This window comes from Nothobranchius furzeri, chromosome 5, assembly GCF_043380555.1.
Source record: "Nothobranchius furzeri strain GRZ-AD chromosome 5, NfurGRZ-RIMD1, whole genome shotgun sequence".
Taxonomy (NCBI): Eukaryota; Metazoa; Chordata; class Actinopteri; order Cyprinodontiformes; family Nothobranchiidae; genus Nothobranchius; species Nothobranchius furzeri.
In genome coordinates this window covers 67,750,868-67,771,658 of record NC_091745.1, presented here as the reverse complement: position 1 = coordinate 67,771,658, position 20,791 = coordinate 67,750,868, and the positions used below count along the sequence as shown (strand labels likewise).

Here is a 20,791-nt window from a genome sequence, read left to right as displayed (position 1 = left end):
CACAGACAGACAGATCTGTTGCTGGACAAAGTTAAAAACAGCATTATAAGGAAATTATTAAGAGACAGACAGAAGTTTGTGTATGAAAACATTAATTAAAAGCTAAAAAGAGATCACATGTATTAACTATTACAGTTCAAAAACAGATGATCCCACTTTTTTATTTATTTTTTTGTAGTTGTTTCTGACATCAAAATAAAGTGAATTAATCTGTTATACATCCAAAATACAAATAAAAACAGAATATCATTAAATACAAAGTTAACCCTAAAATTTCTACTTTTTTTTTTCCTTTTTGGCAAAGTGCTGCATTATTCCAGTAAACTACACAAAAACAAACATGTCTAACACTTGGTGAACAAAAATAATGAATAACAATGAATGCCACAAAATGGTCTTCACACTCGGAAAACAAAAAGGGAGAAAATAGGTTTTGCTACATCATTCTGTCTAGTTTAGAATCACTAGATCAGCTGTTGTCAGGCTGGGTGGATGGTGTCGGTGAAAGCGCCAAAGCTTCGTCCGAGTGATGCATAGTTTGTATCTGATGTCTTTTTGTGTTTTTCAAATGTCTAGTCAGAACATTTTAAAAAAGGAAAAAGTTCAAGTTCTTCATTTGATGCATTGTCATTACAAGATTTTGACCTGGAAGGCACATGATCCACAGAGTTCAAGGCATTGAACAAAAACACTAGAAATCCCTGTTTAATTTGATAGTGAAAAACAAGCCAAGAGCAGAAAGGAAAAAAAAAAATAAATAAATGTAAGCCTCCTTCTGTCTTTACCCTTTTTTCTTTTTCAAAAGCATTACAGTAACATAAAATATGATTTCAGAAGTTGATGACAGAGAAGTTCAAACATTTATGCATAAAACAACCAAGCAAACTGTATTATTGCAACAATTGTTGGTAATTTTTTTTAGCAATGATACTATTTCAGTAAGAATAGGGACAACACTGCAAAAGGGTTTGAGCTTCTTCAATGATACTGGATTTGAACAGTGTTCGAGCAAAATATTTTAATTTAAGTAAGAGTTCTTGTTCAGTCACAATATTCTTACAGAACAATGAATACAGTTGTAAACAACATGTTTAGGGCTTGAAATTGCATTATTCAAATATTACTTTTGTTCATTTAGGAGAAAAAAACTGCTAAGAACTCTAATCTAAACTAACTAGGATTGAATGCCTCCTTCTGCAGTGTGGAGACAGCCTATAGGGACCTACTTTCGGACCATGGGTCCCCGGAGGAATGAAAAAATCAATGCAAGTCAATGAGGCAAAAAAAAAACTGTTTTCTAATCCCATTTGTTATTTGCCATAAATTTCACATATGATTTCCACAAATTTTAAAGAAACATTCTGATGTCAAGAAAGCGCTTCTTTTCAAACGGGGGCAAAGTTACTTTAGGTGTTGTGTGAAAATATGTCCAGGACTACAAATGCCCATCACCAAATTGACGCCATTGAACCAGACATGGAGAAAACCAATGGAAAAACAGTTGTAAATTTAGCAAACTTCAACTCCTTCCTTCAGGATTAAAGAACTACCATAAATCTTGTCATGCGGCATGGACGTAATTTTCACTTTAGTGTATGTTCTAACGGGAAACAGGCTTCAACACCAACGGTTGTTTTCTGCTTGGTCCTAGAGTTCAACCAGTGTCAGTTTTATATAGCATAATATTGTTTATGGATGGTAAAAAGTGCAGGGGTCCAAACGTGACTTTGGAAAAAGTGTGTGTGGGGGGGGGGACATGTCCCCCCCCCCCCCCCCCCAAATTACGTCCATGTCATGCGGTAAGTAGCAGGGTGAGCAAAGATTCTGTGGTGACGTCATAAATGCGACGTACCAACTTCTAATTTGCATTCATAGCAATTACGACATTTTACAAGCTGATAAATCTCAAAGTACGTGACAGGCATGGTTGAAACAACCATCATTACTTTTCATTTAAAATGAATGTATGTGCGATTCAGGGCATAAGGCAAAGCGGATTAGAAAATAGCGTTTTTAGCCCCGTTGACTTGCTTTCATTTTTTCATTCTTCTGGAGACCCATGAGCCGACTGGAAAGGAAGAAGACTTGACTCCCTCTAGCCCCGACTTTCTGTACAGCAGACACAATAAATATGGAACAGTCCACTATTTCATAGAGAAAGAGCTGTTAACAATCACTTCAAGAATACAAGAAATACGTATATATCAGCATTACACGGAAAATAAGGTTAAGGATCACTACTGGTTTTTGGCTTAAATATTTTAAAATGTAACTGTTTTAGCATAAAAGATAATCATAACAGCTAAAAAAAAGCATTAAGAACATTTTTAAAACAAAGTTAGGAACACTTGAAAAAAACAAAAACAATAAACAACTCTGAAAAGACCAACAGTTTTTCTGTGTCCTATTGACTCTCAACAAGTAAAACAGTTCATTTTCACAGTCCACAGACTGAAAGATGTTTTTTAAACTCTAAATTAAAAGTTGATTATTTCTCACGGACATTTTCACAAGGAATCAAGAGCTGGAAAAGTCCGAGCAAGCACGGAGAATTTATCAGCCCGTCGAGTAAATCTGCATTTTCCTAAAGTGTAAGGATGATTGGTTGTGACCCTGAGAAGTGGACTGCAGATTCATTTCATAACAAAGAAAAACATTTTCCATTTTCTTTTTTCCCCAACATTGTGACACTAACACAAACGCTATAACCATGCAACAAACTGCACACTATCATGACCAAACATTCCAAAGCAAACAATCATAGATGCGCACAACTTCATACTGATATGTAAAATATTTTTTTTTTAATTTTCAAAAAGACTATTTTGGAAGTTTGTGTTTTTTTTAACATACATTTTGTTTTACATTTCATTTCAAAGCTGCACTTAAAACAAGGCATTTAGTGATATTTAACCCAGTAAAATTTACAGTCTTAATTTAATTTTTCTCAGAAAGAAAATGTGAGAAGTTTTGAATCAGAAGCAGGTTCAGGATGTGCTGCAGGAGGCGCTGAATTGATCAAAATGTGGTGCTGAATATCTCGAAAGGCAGGATTTTAAAAAAGAGAAATCCCCTTCAAAGTATCAGATAAAGTTAAGTCGCTTATTTGCAGTGATGGTTTAAAAATTGGAAAAGATCAGTAAAAGTAAAACCTGAGGTCAAGTGAGCAGAATAAGTCAAAAATCACAGAGATACATGTAGAGACGTGTCTGCTTGTTCAACAGCAGAAAAGTCCAACAAGTGAAGCAGCTACAGTACAGAAGTGTGTTTGAGTCAACATTTGTTCCAACTCTTCTTTCAGTTTTCAGTTTTGCAGCCTTGAGTTTCAAAGGAAACTATGAATGCAGCATCTGGGCTGATTTTAGGTTCGTAAATGTCTCTAAAGAAGATTTCCAACTGACACTTTCCTTGTCTGTCACTCAAAATGGCAAATTATGAAATGTTCATAATGAGTCAAGGGGCCAGGGGTGGTTCTAGAGAGGAGTGGGGGTTCAAGGTGGGCCACTGCCACCTTGGACCCCCCTAACCCTGCTAAGTTCTGATTTTTTTGTGTGATGATTTTGCATAATGCAAAATGTGGAACAAAGCATGTGAGTGCAATTGTCTGAAGCTGAAAGGAAATATATAAATACTTTCATGTCACTGAGACAGAAAACTATGACATCAACATACTTTTTTTTGGCAAAATCATATTTTGAAACTTGTAAAAAAACGAACTGTAACTTGATTGTTGTAATTAAATTGTTGTAGTCATGCAATAAAAGTTAAGTATTCTTACAAATGTGCCTCTCTAACAAAGCAGAGGTGCGGACGCAACATTTGAACTGTGAACGTAGTCTGTTCTGTTGAGAAATACAAAAAGGAACAAATCAAACGGAACAGCTGATGATGATTTTAGTGTCAGAACACTGGTGCAGGTTTTTCGCTTTGTGGTTTCCCTGTTACTCAATGACAACACCAACCCTCTGTTTAAACAACAAGCTGATATTGGCACTGTCCTACACTGAAACCTCACATCCTCGCTCATCAATCTGGACCATTATGACACTACTCGACACATCCTAAGGATTTAGGGTCCCAAATGTCTCCTGCCATCTTGGAAACCAAGCATCCTTCTGCGAGTCCCTGAAATAGCACCACTGGACCATCCTGCCACGCTGTGAACCTGCCTCTGAATAAAGTGACCTACAGCATCGATTCTACACATAAAAAAATTAAAAACTAACAAGAGAAGATGTCATGGGTCATGACATCTCTTGTGTTTGTGATTGGATGCAAAGTAGAAATGAGAAGAAAGAATCTGATGAAAGAGGGAGTGGGTGCACATCTCTTCTTCATTGCATCTATGGATGGAAAGGATGAAAATGTCAGGAGAGAAACGGTTCACTGGCCACAGAATCTGTTTTAAGTAAAAACAAAAATCAACCACACGTCCCTTTTGAATGTTCAGTATTAAGGCTGAACAGAGCTGGGAGCTGACTGTGGCTAAAGAGCTGTTTGCTGGTGTTCCTTCCAAAAGGAGAACAAATGAGGTGGGTTTTTGGGCGTGGCCAGTAGATTCCCGGGCTGTACTGAGGTGGTGATCATGATGATGTGGGAGGGGATGTTGTAACCCCTTCAGAAGTTGAAGTGCCTCTGACTGGGTTGGTTCAGGTGCATGGTGCCGGGCTTCAGGGGGCGTAGCAAGTTGAGGCGCCGCAAGGCCTTGCGGGACAGCGATTGGGTGCGTTGGGTGACGTTACCTGGTCGCTGCTGCAGGAGACCGGTGTGGGCAGAGAGCGCTGCAGCGTAGCAGGGGGAGTGGAGGCTGGAGCGACGCTGAAACACTGCCACCTCTGGCCTGCAGGGGGCGATAAAGGCCGAGATTACCTGATTAATTGCAGTTCTGTCTGAACAAACTGGCAAAGTCTTATTTTATATAGAAAAACTGTATAATCCTTTCATAGTATTTAAATGTTACCTAAGGATCCTCAACTATTTTTAGCTGCACTGTTCGCTTCCTCTTAACAGATGTTAGACTTTAATCTAAAATCAATTCTACAAATGAAATATGTCGACAACAAGCTTAAATTGTAACATCGACAAAACCAAACCAATTGTAACAAAGGGTAAGTAAATTAAATATCTTAATTTAATTCAGGCTTTCTGCTTAAGCAGACAAAACAGGAGTGTGACCTTGAATTTTACCTGAGTTTAGCTCCTTCTAAAGCGTGTCTTGCCTTCTCCTTTCCTGAAGCTGTTGGATTGGTGGACAAAAACTCCATTCTGAGCGAGCGAGGTGGTAGGGGGTCACGGGCCAGTCGTAGGGGGCCGTGGTGGGCATAGACGGACATGCTGGGGTGTTCGATCAGCAGGTTCTCCAGGGGGCTGGTCTCCAGGAGGATCGGCTGCTTGTTGTGGCCGGTAAAGCAGGGTGGGGGGGTGACGAACCAGCTCTCTTCAAGAGAGCAAGCATCCAGATGCAGGAAGCCGCCCTCCTCTTCGTCCACATCCTCATCCTCCGCAGCGCCGTCCAGGTCGGTGTCGGCGGTGGAGTTGAGGGAGGTGCAGGAAGGGTAGCGGATGGCAGGGTTGGCTATGGGGGAGGGGATCATCACTAGATCTTCCTCTTCCTCCTCCTCCTCCTCATCATCATCAGGACTAACAGTGGATCTTGAGAGGCCCTCTCCACACTGAGAAGAGCATGTGTCAGCTGCATAGAGGAGGTGAAAATAATATTTCACACATTAGTTCATCACATTTACAACAAGTACAGGAAAAAGCTGAAAATGTTGTAGAAACAGTTTATAAAACTCAACAAACTTCTATCAAATCTATTGCTTCTGATTTTAAAGTTGATATCAAGCCAAAATTTCACCAGTCTGCCAGGAGGTGGCAGCACAAGTCATGACAGGCCTGCAGCTCTCCATCTGAACACCGAAACCACAACCTACCTGCAGGTTTCTGTTTGAGAGTGTAAACACAACCGTATGCTGTTGCTAAACAGCTGACTTTTTATTTCCTGCACTAGAAGCACGGTTAGGGTAAGGGTGCACATAAATAATCTACGAAAATGTCAAACCCATGCACTGCAAGGTGTGCAGAAGTGGAAGCTTTTAAGAAGCTGCAAACCAGGGCATAGGTTTTGTTTTTAGCCAGGGCACAGAATGTGCAAGCAAGCAGATGAGATGCTAAAAATAACCCCATCAAATAAGCAGACGGCTATGTTTGGATCCAGTTCTGTTTAAGGAGATACTATTTTCACCTCTGGTCAAATGAAGTATAAATAACAAGATATATTTAATCATCATCTAGACTTGCAATGTGTTCGCATTACCATACACAAACAAACACACACCTGCATGAATGCACAGCTTTTAAAACCTCTAGGCGTCATCCAATGATCCCCTGCAGCCTTGCTATGGATGCATGTTTTGTTCCTGTGCTTGTGAACAAGTGTTTGGACCTCATTTGCACACACGACTTTAACACCACTCCTAGGAGTTCACAGAGGCGTCTTTGTTTACCCACAATAGGACAGAGAAGCTGTAGAGTGCTGACTCAGCGTCAAGAGACTGATGTGCAAACTTAAACCACTAAACAGAATTAATAGATCAGTTCTCGCCATTACCTCTGCAGCTGATCGGTTTCCCGCTAAAGCTGCAGGTTTAAGTTTGGAGTGTTAACCAGACAACAAGTCTTTACATCAACGGTGAGGCAGCGTTGTCAGTAAAACACCAGCAGAGATTTGTGTTTACAAGCGGGCCGTGTGCTGGGTTAATGAGGTCAGTCTGGATTAAAAACGAACCCGATGAATCCTCCAAAGCAAACGTGCTCGGAGTCTGCAGTTGGAGCTAACACTTAATAAAGCACTTGCACGTTACCATCTCCCTAACACGTGAACAAATCTGCAAGATTCGTAATGTGTTTTTGCAACAGTGTTTCATTCTCGTGCAACAATCCTTTACATGTGCCGCACCCATCTAGTACACAGGTGCAAGCAATTTTCAAAACATTTGTTTAGCAAACAGGTAATACTGGTTCTCACTAGCGATGAGCGAGTACAACACTATCTGTATCTGTTCAAGCATCTAAATGATCTGTATCTGTACTCGGAGTGGGTGTGGCCTTACCCGGAAGTGGGTGTGGTTTACATCAATACATTATTTTAAGTCTGAAATTGATAAGGATTGATCAGAAGTTGCTATGTGTATTGTTTATTTGAAAACTATTTACAGAGCAGCCTCAGAATTCAGATTAAATGTTTTTGATCACAATAGTAAAGGAACTATTGCAGAACAAGCTTTTCAATACAATCAGAACATTAATGTTTAAGTGCATGAATTAATACATACAGAGAGAGATGGAGAAAACCCAGAGCAGAGCAGAGGCAGTGACCGACGCAGCGCGAGCCGTTTTCAGCTGTCTTGTCATATGCACCACGTACGTTATGAAAAAAGTAACTTTAAATATTAAACTGAAAAAGAGGCGAGCTGAAGAAATCCCAGGGAGTACCGAAGAAACGTGAGCAACAGTGAAGCAAGCACAGAGAGATCCGTTACTGTGTGTGTGTGTGTGTGTGTGTGTGTGTGTGTGTGTGTGTGTGTGTGTGTGTGTGTGTGTGTGTGTGTGTGTGTGTGTGTGTGTGTGTGTGTGTGTGTGTGTGTGTGTGTGTGTGTGTGTGTGTGTGTGTGATGTATGCTGGGCTGGACTGAGACTGCAGAGTTTTGTGTGTAGGGAGGGGCGAGCGCTCTATGTCACTGGCCAATCACAGAGCGTGAAGACAGTCAGTTACCCAATGAGGATTTTCCTTCAGCACGATTACAGATATTTACGAGTTTTACTCGTTTCATGCTCGTATTCGTCAAAAATGCATTATCCGTACCGGATACTCGTTTGAACAAACGAGTATCTGGCTCATCCCTAGTTCTCACATTTCAATATGCTTCGATTGTAAAGGGAAATGTGGAGTTTCTGCAAAACCACACACAAGTTCACAAACATGTGTAGGGACAATGGTGGCAGAAGGGTTAAGGGCCCATCTCGTAACCAGAGGGTTGAGAACAGCTCAGTTTGTCATAGTCGCTGTGTCCTTGGGCAAGACACTTAACCCACCTTGCCAGCTAGTGGTGATCGGAGGGACCAGTGGAACCAGTGCTCGGCAGCCTTGCCTCTGTCAGTGTACCCCAGTGCAGCTGTGGCTACATGGTAGCTCATCACCAATAGAGTGAATGTGTGTGTGTGTGTATGGGTGAATGATTGTGTTGTAAAATGCCTTGTGGTGGTTGTAGAACCAGAAGGCTCTATATACATACACTGCATTTATCATTTACATTTTAATAAGTAAGTTGGTGATTTTAAATCCACACAAAAAGTCATTTTTAAGAAAAAGTTCATGATAAACAGCTTATATTTGCTTCCAGGTGAAGTAACAAAATGACAAATACACAACTCTTTGTGATAAACAGACGAAGGCCGATCAAAAACAATACAAGTCCATATCAGTTGGTGAAAATGGGGAACCACCTATTTTAGACCCTAAGTTTAGTTCCTTCAATAATTCTACTTGACCAGTTTACAGGTGGAGGTCTCCATAAACTGGCTGGTGTTTAACATCCTGCTCTGCTACCAGCACAGCAGGTTTCTGCCCCCTCCTGCATGAAATATCCACACGACTGCAGAATAGGAGACAAGTCCAGTCAGAACCGGCAAAGGGTCCAAAGTGAGACTGTGTCAAGAACGGGTCTGAGCCAGCTGGAGGTCGCTGCAGTGCGTCATGCGGCCGTATAAAGCGCGTGTGACTTGTTGAACTTTGCTCTGCCTGTCTTGTCTGTTTTGACTGGGATCTGTTTTTGGTCTCAGGCAGCTCTGGAAACTTGGCTAAGCTTTTACTTGCTGTTACAAAACTCTAAAGTTAAACAGTATCGTTATTTCCAAGCTGCTGCTGCTCCTAATCTCTACTTTTTCTCTGCACATAAGGACTTTTTCATCTTTCCACTGGCAGCTATATATATATATGTATGTATATATATGATGTTATTGCACATACCCTCATCTTTACGATAAGCACTTTGACGCCGCTGCCAGGAAAGTCCAGCATCTGTGAGATGCATCAAACATTTATGGTGGTAATGATCTAAAAGCAGTCATTTTAATTTTCCAATAAAGCTATTCCACAAAATATGGCTGCCAGCTGTTTGTCCTGTGAAGTTTAGCTAATCTAAAATTAATTAAATTACAGTGTCTCAAATAAAACATCCAACACTCAAAAGATGTGAGCTCAATCATCTTCATGACGTGTTGGAAAAGAATAGCTGGTTAGATGAGCATGTAGAGACTGTTAGACTTTTAATGTAGAAGGAAGGTACATTTAAGGGAAGTTTTTTAATATACCAAAGACTTCACACGAGCATAAAAGTGAGTTAGTGTAACTAGCCTAATGCTAATTCCCCTGTTCCTTAGATTTACCCAGGTAGTTGACAAGGATCCAGTCGTCCTCCTGTTCCTCCTTGCTGTCCCCAGGTCTGCTGCATTGACTCAGCTGATCCACGTTGTCCCCGAACAGAGCGCTGGCGAACCTCTGGAACATCCCGGGGCGTCCTGAAGGTGCGTGAGGCTGAGTGAGGCGCGAAGCTCGGGGCAACGGCGGGGAGAGATGGCAGTCGTTTTGGTCATCAGCTGCAGGCTACACAGCAGGTGGAAGGCTCCAGAAAGGTGCTGAAGTGCATCAGTAAGGTGTGGTCATAGATCATCTGAGGCTCAGGAGAGATATCGCTCCACGTTGGGGTTCTACGAGTGCAAAAGTACAAGAAGAAAAGAGAGACCTGAGGAGACAAGACCGGGAGAAATCAGCTGGATTCTAATGGATCAAAAGCCAAATTATTACAAGAATAAGACACTGGAAAGAGAATTAATTTCTTTTCGTTATACAACGTTTTGTGAATTATTAATCTTTGAAAATTGATCATTGGGTTAGAGCTTAGAGGTGACTGCGATTCTCCTGAAACAAGCTGTTAAAGTGGAGGATAAAAGTTTCAGTGCATAAATATGGAATCTCTACAGCTAGCTAAGCAATTCAGTTACAAGTTTTAGTACCCAAAAATACCAGAAATCTAGATCCGCTTAAAGGGGACATATGCAAAACTCCCTTTTACGTCCTTTTGTGATACCCTGTCAGTCTCTGCCTCTATAAACACTCCAAACATAAATTGAAACTCATCCATCCATTTTCTGTCAGTGTTTGATTTTAGGAATGATGCCTTAAACAGGCTGTTTTAAAAAGCCCCTATTTGTGACATCACAAATGGGGGAAGTAGAATAGAACCACCTCATGTGCAAGAGATTACAAGCCCCTCCCTGATATCGGAGCTTCTCAGCTTATAGCAGCCTGAGCCAGGGGTGGGTGGGCGTGGACAGTTTTCTTAAAATGACAGAGCCCTGAAACGCTTCTGTTCTGAAAGGTACTGATTTTTTTTTAAATAAAACTGCTTAAATCAGCTTATGTGAGAGCGATTTGGTACTACGAAAGTCATAAACATGTTTTGTATCGAACGTAGAACTATTATAACTCAAAAGTCATACTATGTCGCCTTTAGACATACTTTTATATTAGTCTAGTTTATTTAAAAAAATCTATTTTTTCAATTGAGCAGAATGTTACACCAGGCAATCTTAGATGAGCAGGCAAAGTAACATCAACTATTCTGTTGGTGTACACAGGTGTAACAAGGCTGTAAAGTGAATCACCAACACTAAATCTCCTGTCAGGCTGGAGAGATGCAAACAGCAGCTGGGACATTGATCTGATGGAAGCAAACACAGAGACGCTGTCCTTTGCCTGTGCTACATTCACTCGTACATAAAGAGCTCTGCTGTCCTCAGTGGACATGCAGACACAGCTGGCTGGCAGCCGGCTTGCTGGACTCTCTGCTGAATTTCACATAAGGAAAGTAGAGAAAATGAAAAGTGATCAGTGTAACGGTCCCACTGCAGCTGCTGTATTAATGATACCTACTGGCAAAGTGATAGTGCATTCAAGCCAACACAACAGGGCCCCACCCCCGTCATTTAATCCTCTTTTTGTCCTCTTAACTTACTGTTTTAGTTTAATAAAATCCCTTTTAAAGTTGATTCTCCATCTGCCAGAGTGCAAATCTAAGAAAGTTAAAATGATGGTGTTCTCGATAAGAAAAATACTACCGACTAAGACTAAAATGTAGCATACCAAATATAAATAGTACAGTGATATTGGTTGATTTAAATATTTATTGTGGACAGTGTAGATGAGCGAGGGACAAATCTATCAAATATTATCCCAACATTTTTCTTTTTTGTTTTCTCTCATCCAACAAGGGAGTTAGCAGTATCTCAGGCTAGCATTAGCAGCTGCTCAGGCTAGCAGTAGCTCAGGCTAGCATTAGTAGTAGCCCAGGCTAGCGGTCACAGACTTAGCTCAAGCTAACAGGCTAGCATTAGTAGTAGCCCAGGCTAGCGGTCACAGACTTAGCTCAAGCTTGCATTAGCAGTAGCTCAGGCTAGCAATGGTAGTAGCCCAGAGTAGCAGTCACAGACTTAGGCTAGTATTATCAGTAGCTCATGCTAGCATTGGCAGAAGCTCAGGCCAGTGTTAGCAGTAACTCTTGACTATCGTTCAGCGGTTAGCATTCCTGCGACATTTATATATTGCTGACATGTTAATTTAAGGTGGAGTGTCTAAGCTAATGACGTGTTAAACTAGCTTTTCTTAGAACGAATCATTTCCATTTGGCTATTACATCATTTTTAATTAACACAGAAAAGCAAGACAGGGTAAAGACGACTGGTTTTTGGATATCATTTTTGGGTACATTAGACACCCCAAGTTGCCCACAATAAAAAAAACAAGATAAATGTAGTTTTATTGGATAATTTTAAGCAACTAAACTTAATGCTAACATGTTATTTATTTGTTCTAAATAGTTGTACTTAAAAATAATAATAGCAGTGTTAGAACACTTCAAACCACCACTAGGAAGCCGACAGAACAACCTAAATACGAACCAGCAAGCAACCGCAAACATCTCATTTACATTTTGTAACTGCCACTGAAGGGATGTGGCACTTTTTGGGCCACAAGGATGTGCTGTAATTCTCAGAAATAATTTTCTGCTTGAATAAACAAGAAAAAAAACTTCGCATTTCAAAAACAACTAGTTGATACAGGCTCAGTAAACATGGAGCATCTGAGATGGACAGCAAACAGAACAAAAGAGTTTAAAGTGACTGAGTGAATCAGTATCAACAGCAGGCTGATAATCTACTACACCCGTTTCCTCTTCACCACCATTTAACTCCTCCCTAATATTTGAATAAAAAACATAAAAAACAAATAACACTTTTCAGATGACTTCGTTTGTTTAATGGTGTTAAGGTAGTCACCACAAGAGACATTCTGAGTAGGTTTATTTTGTGTTTTCTTGATTTGGTCTCACTGTGAATGTTGAACTAGAGAATGTTGCTCGGGTTACATTATATCATGCACCATTTATTCATAAAAGGCAGTAGAAATGTAAATTATATGGGATGCTTGCAAGACAGGCTGTAGGATTAGGACTAAACCACAATGGATGTCCCATAATCAGGGATAAAGGAAGATAAAACAGCAGCACGTTTGCAAACAAAGGGCTTATATCTAGCCCTTCCCATAAATCACAATTGTTTAATTCAGCAAAAGAATAGATTTTAAATTTTACATTTCAGTGTTTTACAGCCAGATTTTTTACCTAATTTTGTAAATCATAAACCATTTGCAACTCACATGAAGCAGTTTTTAATAACACAGAAAACTGTACCCAACTCCTTTTCAAAAATGGTGAATAAGTTTCTCAGTAGCTTATTATTATTATTATTAGTGTGATTTATTTACCAGTTCGGAGGTGGGGGAGCTGGACTGGTCCAGTGATAAGAGCTGCAGCTCTGATGGTTAAACAAGAGGAAGAGGAGGAGGCTGTAATCCTACACTAGCAGGGCTGGACCACTCAGGCAGGCTGCCTGCTAAACTTTCATCTCCATATATAAATATGTCATTAAATTTGTTCGAAAGCAATACCATACCTTCTCATTGGTGCACAAAGCCACAGTTTTTTTTCTCAAAAACAACGCTGAAAATAAGCTCGATTAAGCAGAACAAACCGAGTACAAATATAAAAGTCAAAGTATAATAGCATCGTTGTCGATTGTTTCTGACATGAATGGTGAAGTAATAGCGGTTTCTAATGAGATAAAGGTGAAAACCGTTATTTGCATCAACATAGGATACAATAGATCCGTAATGTTCACCAAAATGAAAACAAAGAACCCACCTGCGGCAGGAGAACGAGACGTGACCGACTTAAAATCGCGATTAAAATCCTTAAAACGGATGTAGATTCGTTACTTTTCGAAAAATAGAAAAAATCGAGGCTTCTTCGCGGAAGAAATAAAAGAATAAAAACGTTATTTTCAGGGACTACACATGGGGAGTCGCAGTGCAGTTTTGTCTCCGCCGTTTCCTCCTCGGTCCCTGTACTGCGATTTCTTTTGTTGTTGTTGTAGAGCTCTAACAGCTGATCGCGGTGACGTCGGCAAGGACAACCTATCGTAGGGGACGGGCTAAGGGCTTTTAAGCCAATTAGAAAGCGCTAAACGGACTGTCACTAACCCACGTGACGTGCCCCCCATTCTTCGCTCTACAGAAAAGAACATGACTGGGCAAAGAGCTCCAGCTGAGAAGTCAGGCTCAAATGTTAGCTTCTCCTCCCAAAAACAGGCAAATGTTACATAAACAGGACCGCATCCGGGCTTCCTGTTTCAGGTGTCCACCCATTCAAAACTTTTCAGGAATACGCACTCAGAAATTAGTTCGAAATTTAGGATCAACGCCCTGAATCTAATATCTGTTTTTCTGCAAATTGCATCATTCAAATAAGATCAGGGAGCTTCTTTGTACTTTTTTCTGGGTCTAAACCGTCCAGAGAACACTCTTAACAGTTTGGTGCTTTTCCTACAATTTTTTTTATTTTTTTTTTTTGCTCCTTCCTGTGAGATGGGTTTATTTAGAGGCTACCAGCACTAAATCCGAATCTAACCCAAACCTCAGCCCTAGGAAAAACTGTATGCCAGCAGTGGGTTGACGAGGTTCTGTCATCCTTGGAAAACTTAAAATAGTTCAACCTTTCACATTTGAGATTGTTTTCCATGTGTCTAGAGTCATTTTCTCTGAAACTCTGAAATTGGGACATTTAGCCTCTGTATTTGTGCTTAGATTACAGGTTTCTAAAAACAACAATGAGCCACGCTGACCGTGCTACTGCTGTGCTTGGTGCACAGATGCTCAGTGGGAATCTTTCCAGCTAACTAAACAGAAAAGACAGCAAAAGCATCCGTAGGAAAACCTTCCATAAAAAGACTGGGAAAACATGTTGCTCAAAACGTTTCCACTGCCAAATGAAGACACCTGTACTACATTTAACACCACAACACTGATAAGATGTGCCACATTGCTGACTTCCTGTTTTTTACCCTCCCCATTGTTACATCACCACTGCTAGCTGTCCACATTGTACATAATGTACCACTGAAACAGGGGGGGGGGGGGGGGTCGTTGATATTACACATTGTTACCTGAGATTAGCCACACAGCATGTGATGCAACAGAAGTTCTGCATTTACGGCCTTGAGAAGGCCACCCCAGTCATCCCAGTTTGAGATAAACACTGGGGCTTCCGGGCTTTCTCTGTAGCAGCACCCCAACTATGGAAGCAGCTCCCACTGGATTTAAGCTTCATCTCTGACCCGGACCCTTTTAAATCCAATCTTTTTTAAAGAACTTTTATAAAGGAACGCTTCCTGGACTCAATAAGTTGGTTTGAGGTGCTCTTTGGATGGGAAGATTCAGTCGAAAAAACAAGAAAAACTCCAAGGCACTCTCAAATAGAAAAAGCCCATATTGTAATGACTTGGTCGCATATGGCCTTTTTAAAAAAAAAAAAAAAAAAAAAAGAGTCATAGAAAATTCATGAAAATTAAATGCTTTGCAAGTTTGAAGTTTTAGATTTATTTTACAGTAAATCCAGTAATTCAGGAACTGTAAAAGTCATAAACATGTTAATTCCATAATGAGCAAAATGTTTCAAAATTCTGTTTTCTTTTAACTGATGCCACAAACTCAATAAAATCAATTAATTACACATTATGGAGGCTTCAAACAGTCCACATTAAACAAATCAATACATTTCAGGTTGGACTTAATGTTATATTGATCCAGTAATTGGAACAAAGTCAATATAATGTCCTCTGAAGGGATGGAGACACAACTCTGTATTCTGTGTGTGTGTGTGTTGACGAAGATAGAGAAAAGAGGTCATGAAAACTAACGCCAACATAAAACATAACCTTCATCTCCTACAACTGTAGTGGAATCGCATCCCTTCTCCTTATGTAATAAGTCTAATGTTTGTCGAAAGTGTTGCACAATACTGTGAATAGATCACAGGGTCAAGAACCTTGTGTTGTTCTTGCTGATGACTCATTGAGTGTGCCGCGACAACGTTTGTACATTTGTGCGCAAATTGAAGAAGCACTCGTTTAATTATTACCAGAATAAGGTTGATTTTTAATTTGCTTCAGAAATATCAATACTGATAAAATGTCTAAATCTATGATTTTTTTTTTTTTTTTACAAATAGGGCTTGTTTTGTAAGTGCAAGTAGCAAAGGCTGCTAATCTTTATCTAAATCTAAAAATTCATTTTTTGTAACCCAAACAAAATTTTATCACTAAGTTAGGAGTAGGTCTTTTAAGGAACTGAGGCTTGGAGGCCAAACAGCTCATCAGGTCGTCGGGGGCATTTAGACGATAAGATCTGTCTCTAAGCTCTTGTTCAGACCTGTGGTATCTACAGTACTCTCAGCCTGGTGGCAGTCTCTCCTCCAGCAGCTTACTGTTGCCCTGGAGACCAGCAGTTATTCAAGGTTCAGTGGTAGGTTTATGTTTAGGAGGTGAGCCTGCAGAGAGGAATGTGAGCCAGGCTGTAACACAATGACCTCTGAGTTCAAAGCTTTACAACTAGCAGCATAACAAAAAAGCAAGGTCGGTATTATAAAACACACACAAATTTTATGTAATCAATTTCACTTGATTAAAAAGCAGACACGTCCAAAGTGTGGCCCAGGGGCCATGTTTGGCCCTCAGAGTGATTTTGCGTGGACCCCAATTGCATTTCTGCAATGGTGAACTTTATAAGCTGTTGACATAAATCAACACTTTCTGGCATTTTTATGTTCCGATTTTTATTAATATGCACATTCTGGACATATTTTGACAATAATAGAAAATAACACAAAAATTATTTGCATTTTTTTTAATTAAAAAAATTACATTTTTGTGGTTTGCAAGGACCATTAACTTGACAAATTTGGCCCTCATCTTGAAAGGTTTTTACACCTGTGATGTACAGTTTAACCAATGAGTTGTGTACTCAATAATTCAAGTTGTTTAGCTATGCTTTCAGGCTTTCATGGATTAAAGAGAAAAAGTGTATTTTCTCAAAATGGGTTTTTTTCACCCTCAACTTTTTGCAACACACCTGAGTGTTGTGGGAGGAGTCTATAAAGGCACATCTTTTTGTGTATGTTTCTCCCTCCCTTTAATTTTTTTCATATATTTGAAATAAACACTTAGTTTGTAAACTTTATAAACAATGATCTGGAGTCTATTATAATGCTTCAGTGCCTTTGCCAGCTGGTAGATAATATTGGGGGCTTGTCCGGGATCATGGATTTGATGCTGGTTGGTTAAACTGAAATAATAAGTCATTTTATAATATAGGGAGGTTATTTCAGCTGGAAATAACACACAACTTTTTATTAAATATGAACACATTGATGGTTTTTGTTCAGTTTGCATTTGAAGAAAACAATAAAGTTTGAGGCAACTATTTACCACACAAATGATCACGCAACTACAAAAACTACAATAATGTAAAAATGAGAAAACCAAAGAGTTTAGAAGTTTTTGTCTGACTAGATTTTGTCCATGTTTTCTTAAGTTTTACTTTCTTAAATCAATATAATGGGCTGATTGTTTGATTTCGTAAAGAAAAAGTCTTTTTTTTTAATAACATGTTCTTTTTTCCATTTGATTAAAACTCAGTGTAACTAATCCTTGTTGCTGTCTGTAAACAGGTTGGTTTAAAGCAACAGACATGAGTCAGATAAGTGCTATTTGCATCTAACCGTAGCCTTCGGTGAATTTCTGTACAACTGAATGAACATAAATTCTCCTGAAAAGACATTTTTGCTCTGAGTCGAACCTAAGATCGGGGTATTTTGGAGACAGACAGCAGGAGGAGCTGAATGTTGGAGTGTTAGATAGCAGAATGATTTCGGGTGGAGTGTCACTTGAAGTCACGATAAGCTTTGACACACAGAACCACAAACACGAAAGCACACCCAGGAGGAAAATGCAGTGACAAGTGCAGACGCAACCTATAAAAAAAGCTGACTATGTTGGAAAAAAAAAACGGTTTCCTGATGGCTATTTTTAACAAGGAGAAAGGAACAATCTTTCAACATTTGTCTGGAAAGTCTGAAGGGACAACTGAAAATGACATCGTCCTGTTGGGTTGCATCAGCTGAGTGCATCAGATGGAAGGGCGGGGTGTTTGAAGGGGAATCAGCTGGTCATTGGTTCTTCATGTCCTGAATAGTAACTTTGGCTTAGCTGCAATCTTGCAGCTCATTCAGTAGTTTTAATATTAGAACGCTGCCTGTTTTCTCTCTTCATCAAAATAACTTCATGAGAGTACAGAGAAACTGCTGCTGGAAAAAAAAACAGAAAATGTGGACGTTTAAATAAATCCATGCTAGATAGAAGAAAAAATACATCAGAGAGGTTTCATATAAAAAGGCAGCAGTGCACGTCAAGTAAATTGAGGATTTTTTAAAACTGTTTAGTTTAAATAAATGATTTTCTGAAGGACTTTGATCCTGCAGGAAGAGAAATCTGCAGCAAAATTCTCCTGTAAGGCTTTCCTTTACAACAGTACTACAAACACATTGTGAGGAAAATTGTTTAGTCTCATTTTTTAACAAAACAGCTCACAACTCGTAAAAATAGTGTAAAAATGTAGTTGGAAATATATCTGGTGGCTGCTTCCAAAATAAATGCAGCTGGCGATAATATTCTTCAACAGCTTGAACAAAGCTGAAGTTCCTGCAGCTATTGTGTGAAAACGTGAGAAGAACATTTGAGCTGCAGGGTTCAGTATGAAACAAACAGGAAGGAGAGCATACCTGCGGCATTACAGAATCTGTTCTGACATTTGTGGCCATTTTGAAGCTCCACATTTTGGTAGATAAAAAATTTGAATGCAGAAAGGTTTATTTTAAAAGTTTGTAGTCAATATCGATCTCAGTCTGAACACCAATATGTTAACGATGCTAATATTAGAGGCCGACTGATATGGTTTCTTTTAAAGCTGATGCCAACACCAATTTTTAAAGAATTTTGTTGCCGATGGCTGATATCTAAAGCAGATTATTAAGGCCGATATACGTTTTAGCAGCACATTGATTGTGAAAGACAACTGAACCCTCACGGTGTGCAATATAAATGAGATATGTCACTAAATCTCTTAATATTTATTGAAATTCAAATATAAAAAACGAACTCAAAACCTTAAAAAACAGTGCTGGGGTCCTTTGGGTTCTTTCTTCAGTATGGTAGTGGCAGCAGTTGGCCACACAGGTGCCTGATTTTTTTATTTTTAATTGGCTTTTAAAAATAATTTCCGCCGATATAGAAAAAAAATGAATATATCGGCTGGCCTCTAGCTAATATACTCTTCCCCCCCCCCCCACCCCCCTCGATAAAATGACAAACATTCAAGGCACCAGGTAGAAATTAAGACTATTTTACAAAAAAACATATAAATAATGCAAATGCTTTATTATGGGTCTGAAAAAAATAAACACAATTACCCCAGACAGATTCTTTATTTAAAAAAAATCGAAATTTACAGTTTTTGTGAGCAGCAACAATCCGTACCAAACAAACAAACTCATTCTTGGTGCGTTACGTTCAACCAAAGAATTACGTGATTAATATGCGCCACGTTAACATTCAGATTTTGGAACATTCCAACGTGAATGAAGCCATAAACAAACCACGCCGAGAATTTTCTTGGCTGGTTTCCCACGACACGAGAACTTTTCAGAAACTGGAAACAACCACTTGCGATGCTTCGGAAGCCTAAACATAGCCCTTTGAGAAAAAAGAATTGCATGACGAATGTTTGAATGAGTATTTCACTTGAACAACAACTCTTTGCTGAAATGTATCCAGAGTAATTAGTAAGGTAAGACACGAGTAACACGTAAACAACCCAGAAAACAAAAAGTAAAGAAAATAAATCCCTGAATTCTGACATTTATATTAATTTTAGACTTTATGAGCAGTCAGAAAAATACTTAAAGTGGCTAAAAACATTCTTTAACTATATTATATTAAAGCCATTTGGGCTTCTTTGATTTATTGTTCTGCAAAGATTTGAACACTAGTTTGAACATTATCATAAGCAGTTTGTATTTAGAGATGAACCATAAAGATTGTTGAAACTGTAAAAACTAATAGAAGAAATAGAATACTGCCATTTTGAATTAAATAAGCAGCCAAACTCATGAACTAAAAAAAACCCCATCAAACTCATGCTGAGCTTTTTTTTTTTTAAAGCTGGCTTCAACGAGTTTCAAACACTGATGTTTTGTTCTGTAACTAAAACTTTAAATTTGGTAAACTATAAAATGTTAATCAGTTCTGATGAAAACCTGACAAAATCTCACTAATAATAGTTTTATAGTTGGACAGTTTGACAAATTGTTGTGAATCCAGATAGTTCCTACTAAAATGTAAGGCTTTGAAAGCCCTGACAACAAAACCATACATTGATTTCCGTTTCTGATTACCTCACGCACTGATTGGTGGCAGAAAACCCAATGGTAATCAAGTGTGTTCCTATGGCAATTTAACCCTGGATGCTGACTAATCTGACTCCTGGGCAACTTATTAACATGAGTTTGTGTTACAGATCAGCATTCAAAGCCAAACACTGGGAAACATCATCATCCGTGGAGCTGGAAAGGACCCAGGAGAAAAATAAAGGTGTAATTACTTATTGGTCGTCCCGAGGTTCAAAGGTGCAAAAATCGTAAACGAACTCCTGAAAAGCAGCCAAAATAGTTCTGAAAATCCCTGCAGGGCAGTTTTCTCTCAGGATGTGCTTTATCCTATTTCATTTCAGCAATCCAGGATAGAGATACACCAGAAGACTAAACAACACAGCCTTCGTTTTAGTGTGCCCGTTTGTGGAGTAGCAGTATAAGAACTCCTTACCCTTGCTGGCCCTGACCGCTACGCCCTCCCTGATCCAGTCGGAGACCAAATTTCATCCTGAGAGTCAGAATCTTCCAACTCAGCATTCCCTTTCCTGTTATCTTCAGCATCTTTGGCACACAAAAAAGCTCCGTTCATCTTGCTTAGCGGGACGTAGGAATAATCTCGACGCCCAGCGGAGTGGGATGCCACCGAGCCGCGACACGCTTGAACCGCGTGAGCGGTCAGACTGGCCATCAGAACAACAGTCAGGGTTGTAGTGATGATCAACCACGATCGCCTGAGGAGAGAAGAGTTTAATGGACTTTTGATCAGAGAGTAAACAAAGAGTCCCTTTATTAACGCCCCCGTTATTGTCCTTAAGGTTAGGACAAAGGGCAGAGGGGGTCTGCTTAGTAATGCA

At 39.5% G+C, this 20,791-nt stretch overlaps 2 protein-coding genes across 4 annotated transcripts in view; both read right to left on the bottom strand.

Annotated features, from left to right (window-relative positions):
- Window positions 1-145: 145 nt before the first annotated feature.
- Window positions 146-9,581, bottom strand: tp53inp1 (tumor protein p53 inducible nuclear protein 1). 2 transcript variants are annotated; one of them, XM_015949974.3, is made up of 3 exons: window positions 9,448-9,581; window positions 5,188-5,692; window positions 146-4,840 (listed from the first exon to the last, which is right to left on the bottom strand). In XM_015949974.3, exons 1-3 carry the CDS (start codon window positions 9,566-9,568, stop codon window positions 4,618-4,620), a joined length of 849 nt encoding a protein of 282 aa, XP_015805460.3. In that variant the 5' UTR covers window positions 9,569-9,581; the 3' UTR covers window positions 146-4,617. The 2 variants fall into 2 exon arrangements, with proteins under 2 accessions (XP_015805460.3, XP_070407133.1); XM_070551032.1 differs by lacking the exon at window positions 9,448-9,581 and adding an exon at window positions 9,029-9,441.
- Window positions 9,582-9,626: 45 nt separating this feature from the next.
- Window positions 9,627-20,791, bottom strand: part of nagpa (N-acetylglucosamine-1-phosphodiester alpha-N-acetylglucosaminidase) — a 51,161-nt gene continuing 39,996 nt past the window's right edge. The window contains exon 11 of one of the 2 annotated variants that reach the window (XM_070551031.1): window positions 9,627-9,803. In XM_070551031.1, coding sequence (XP_070407132.1) covers window positions 9,769-9,803 — 35 coding nt within the window. In that variant the 3' untranslated portion in view covers window positions 9,627-9,768. Of the gene's footprint in view, window positions 9,804-18,973; window positions 20,669-20,791 lie in introns of those variants that run through there. The other variant, XM_015949973.3, reaches the window with a different exon arrangement.

Bases quoted from the DNA above. Each gene is read 5' to 3' on its own strand.
- tp53inp1 (XM_015949974.3), bottom strand. From the start codon at position 9,568: ATGTTCCAGAGGTTCGCCAGCGCTCTGTTCGGGGACAACGTGGATCAG. The intron at 5,693-9,447 runs GTAAATCTAAGG...TCCTCTATGCAG, and splicing joins GATCCTTGTCAACTACCTGG to CTGACACATGCTCTTCTCAG. The intron at 4,841-5,187 runs GTAAAATTCAAG...CGCCCCCTGCAG, and splicing joins TTAGAAGGAGCTAAACTCAG to GCCAGAGGTGGCAGTGTTTC.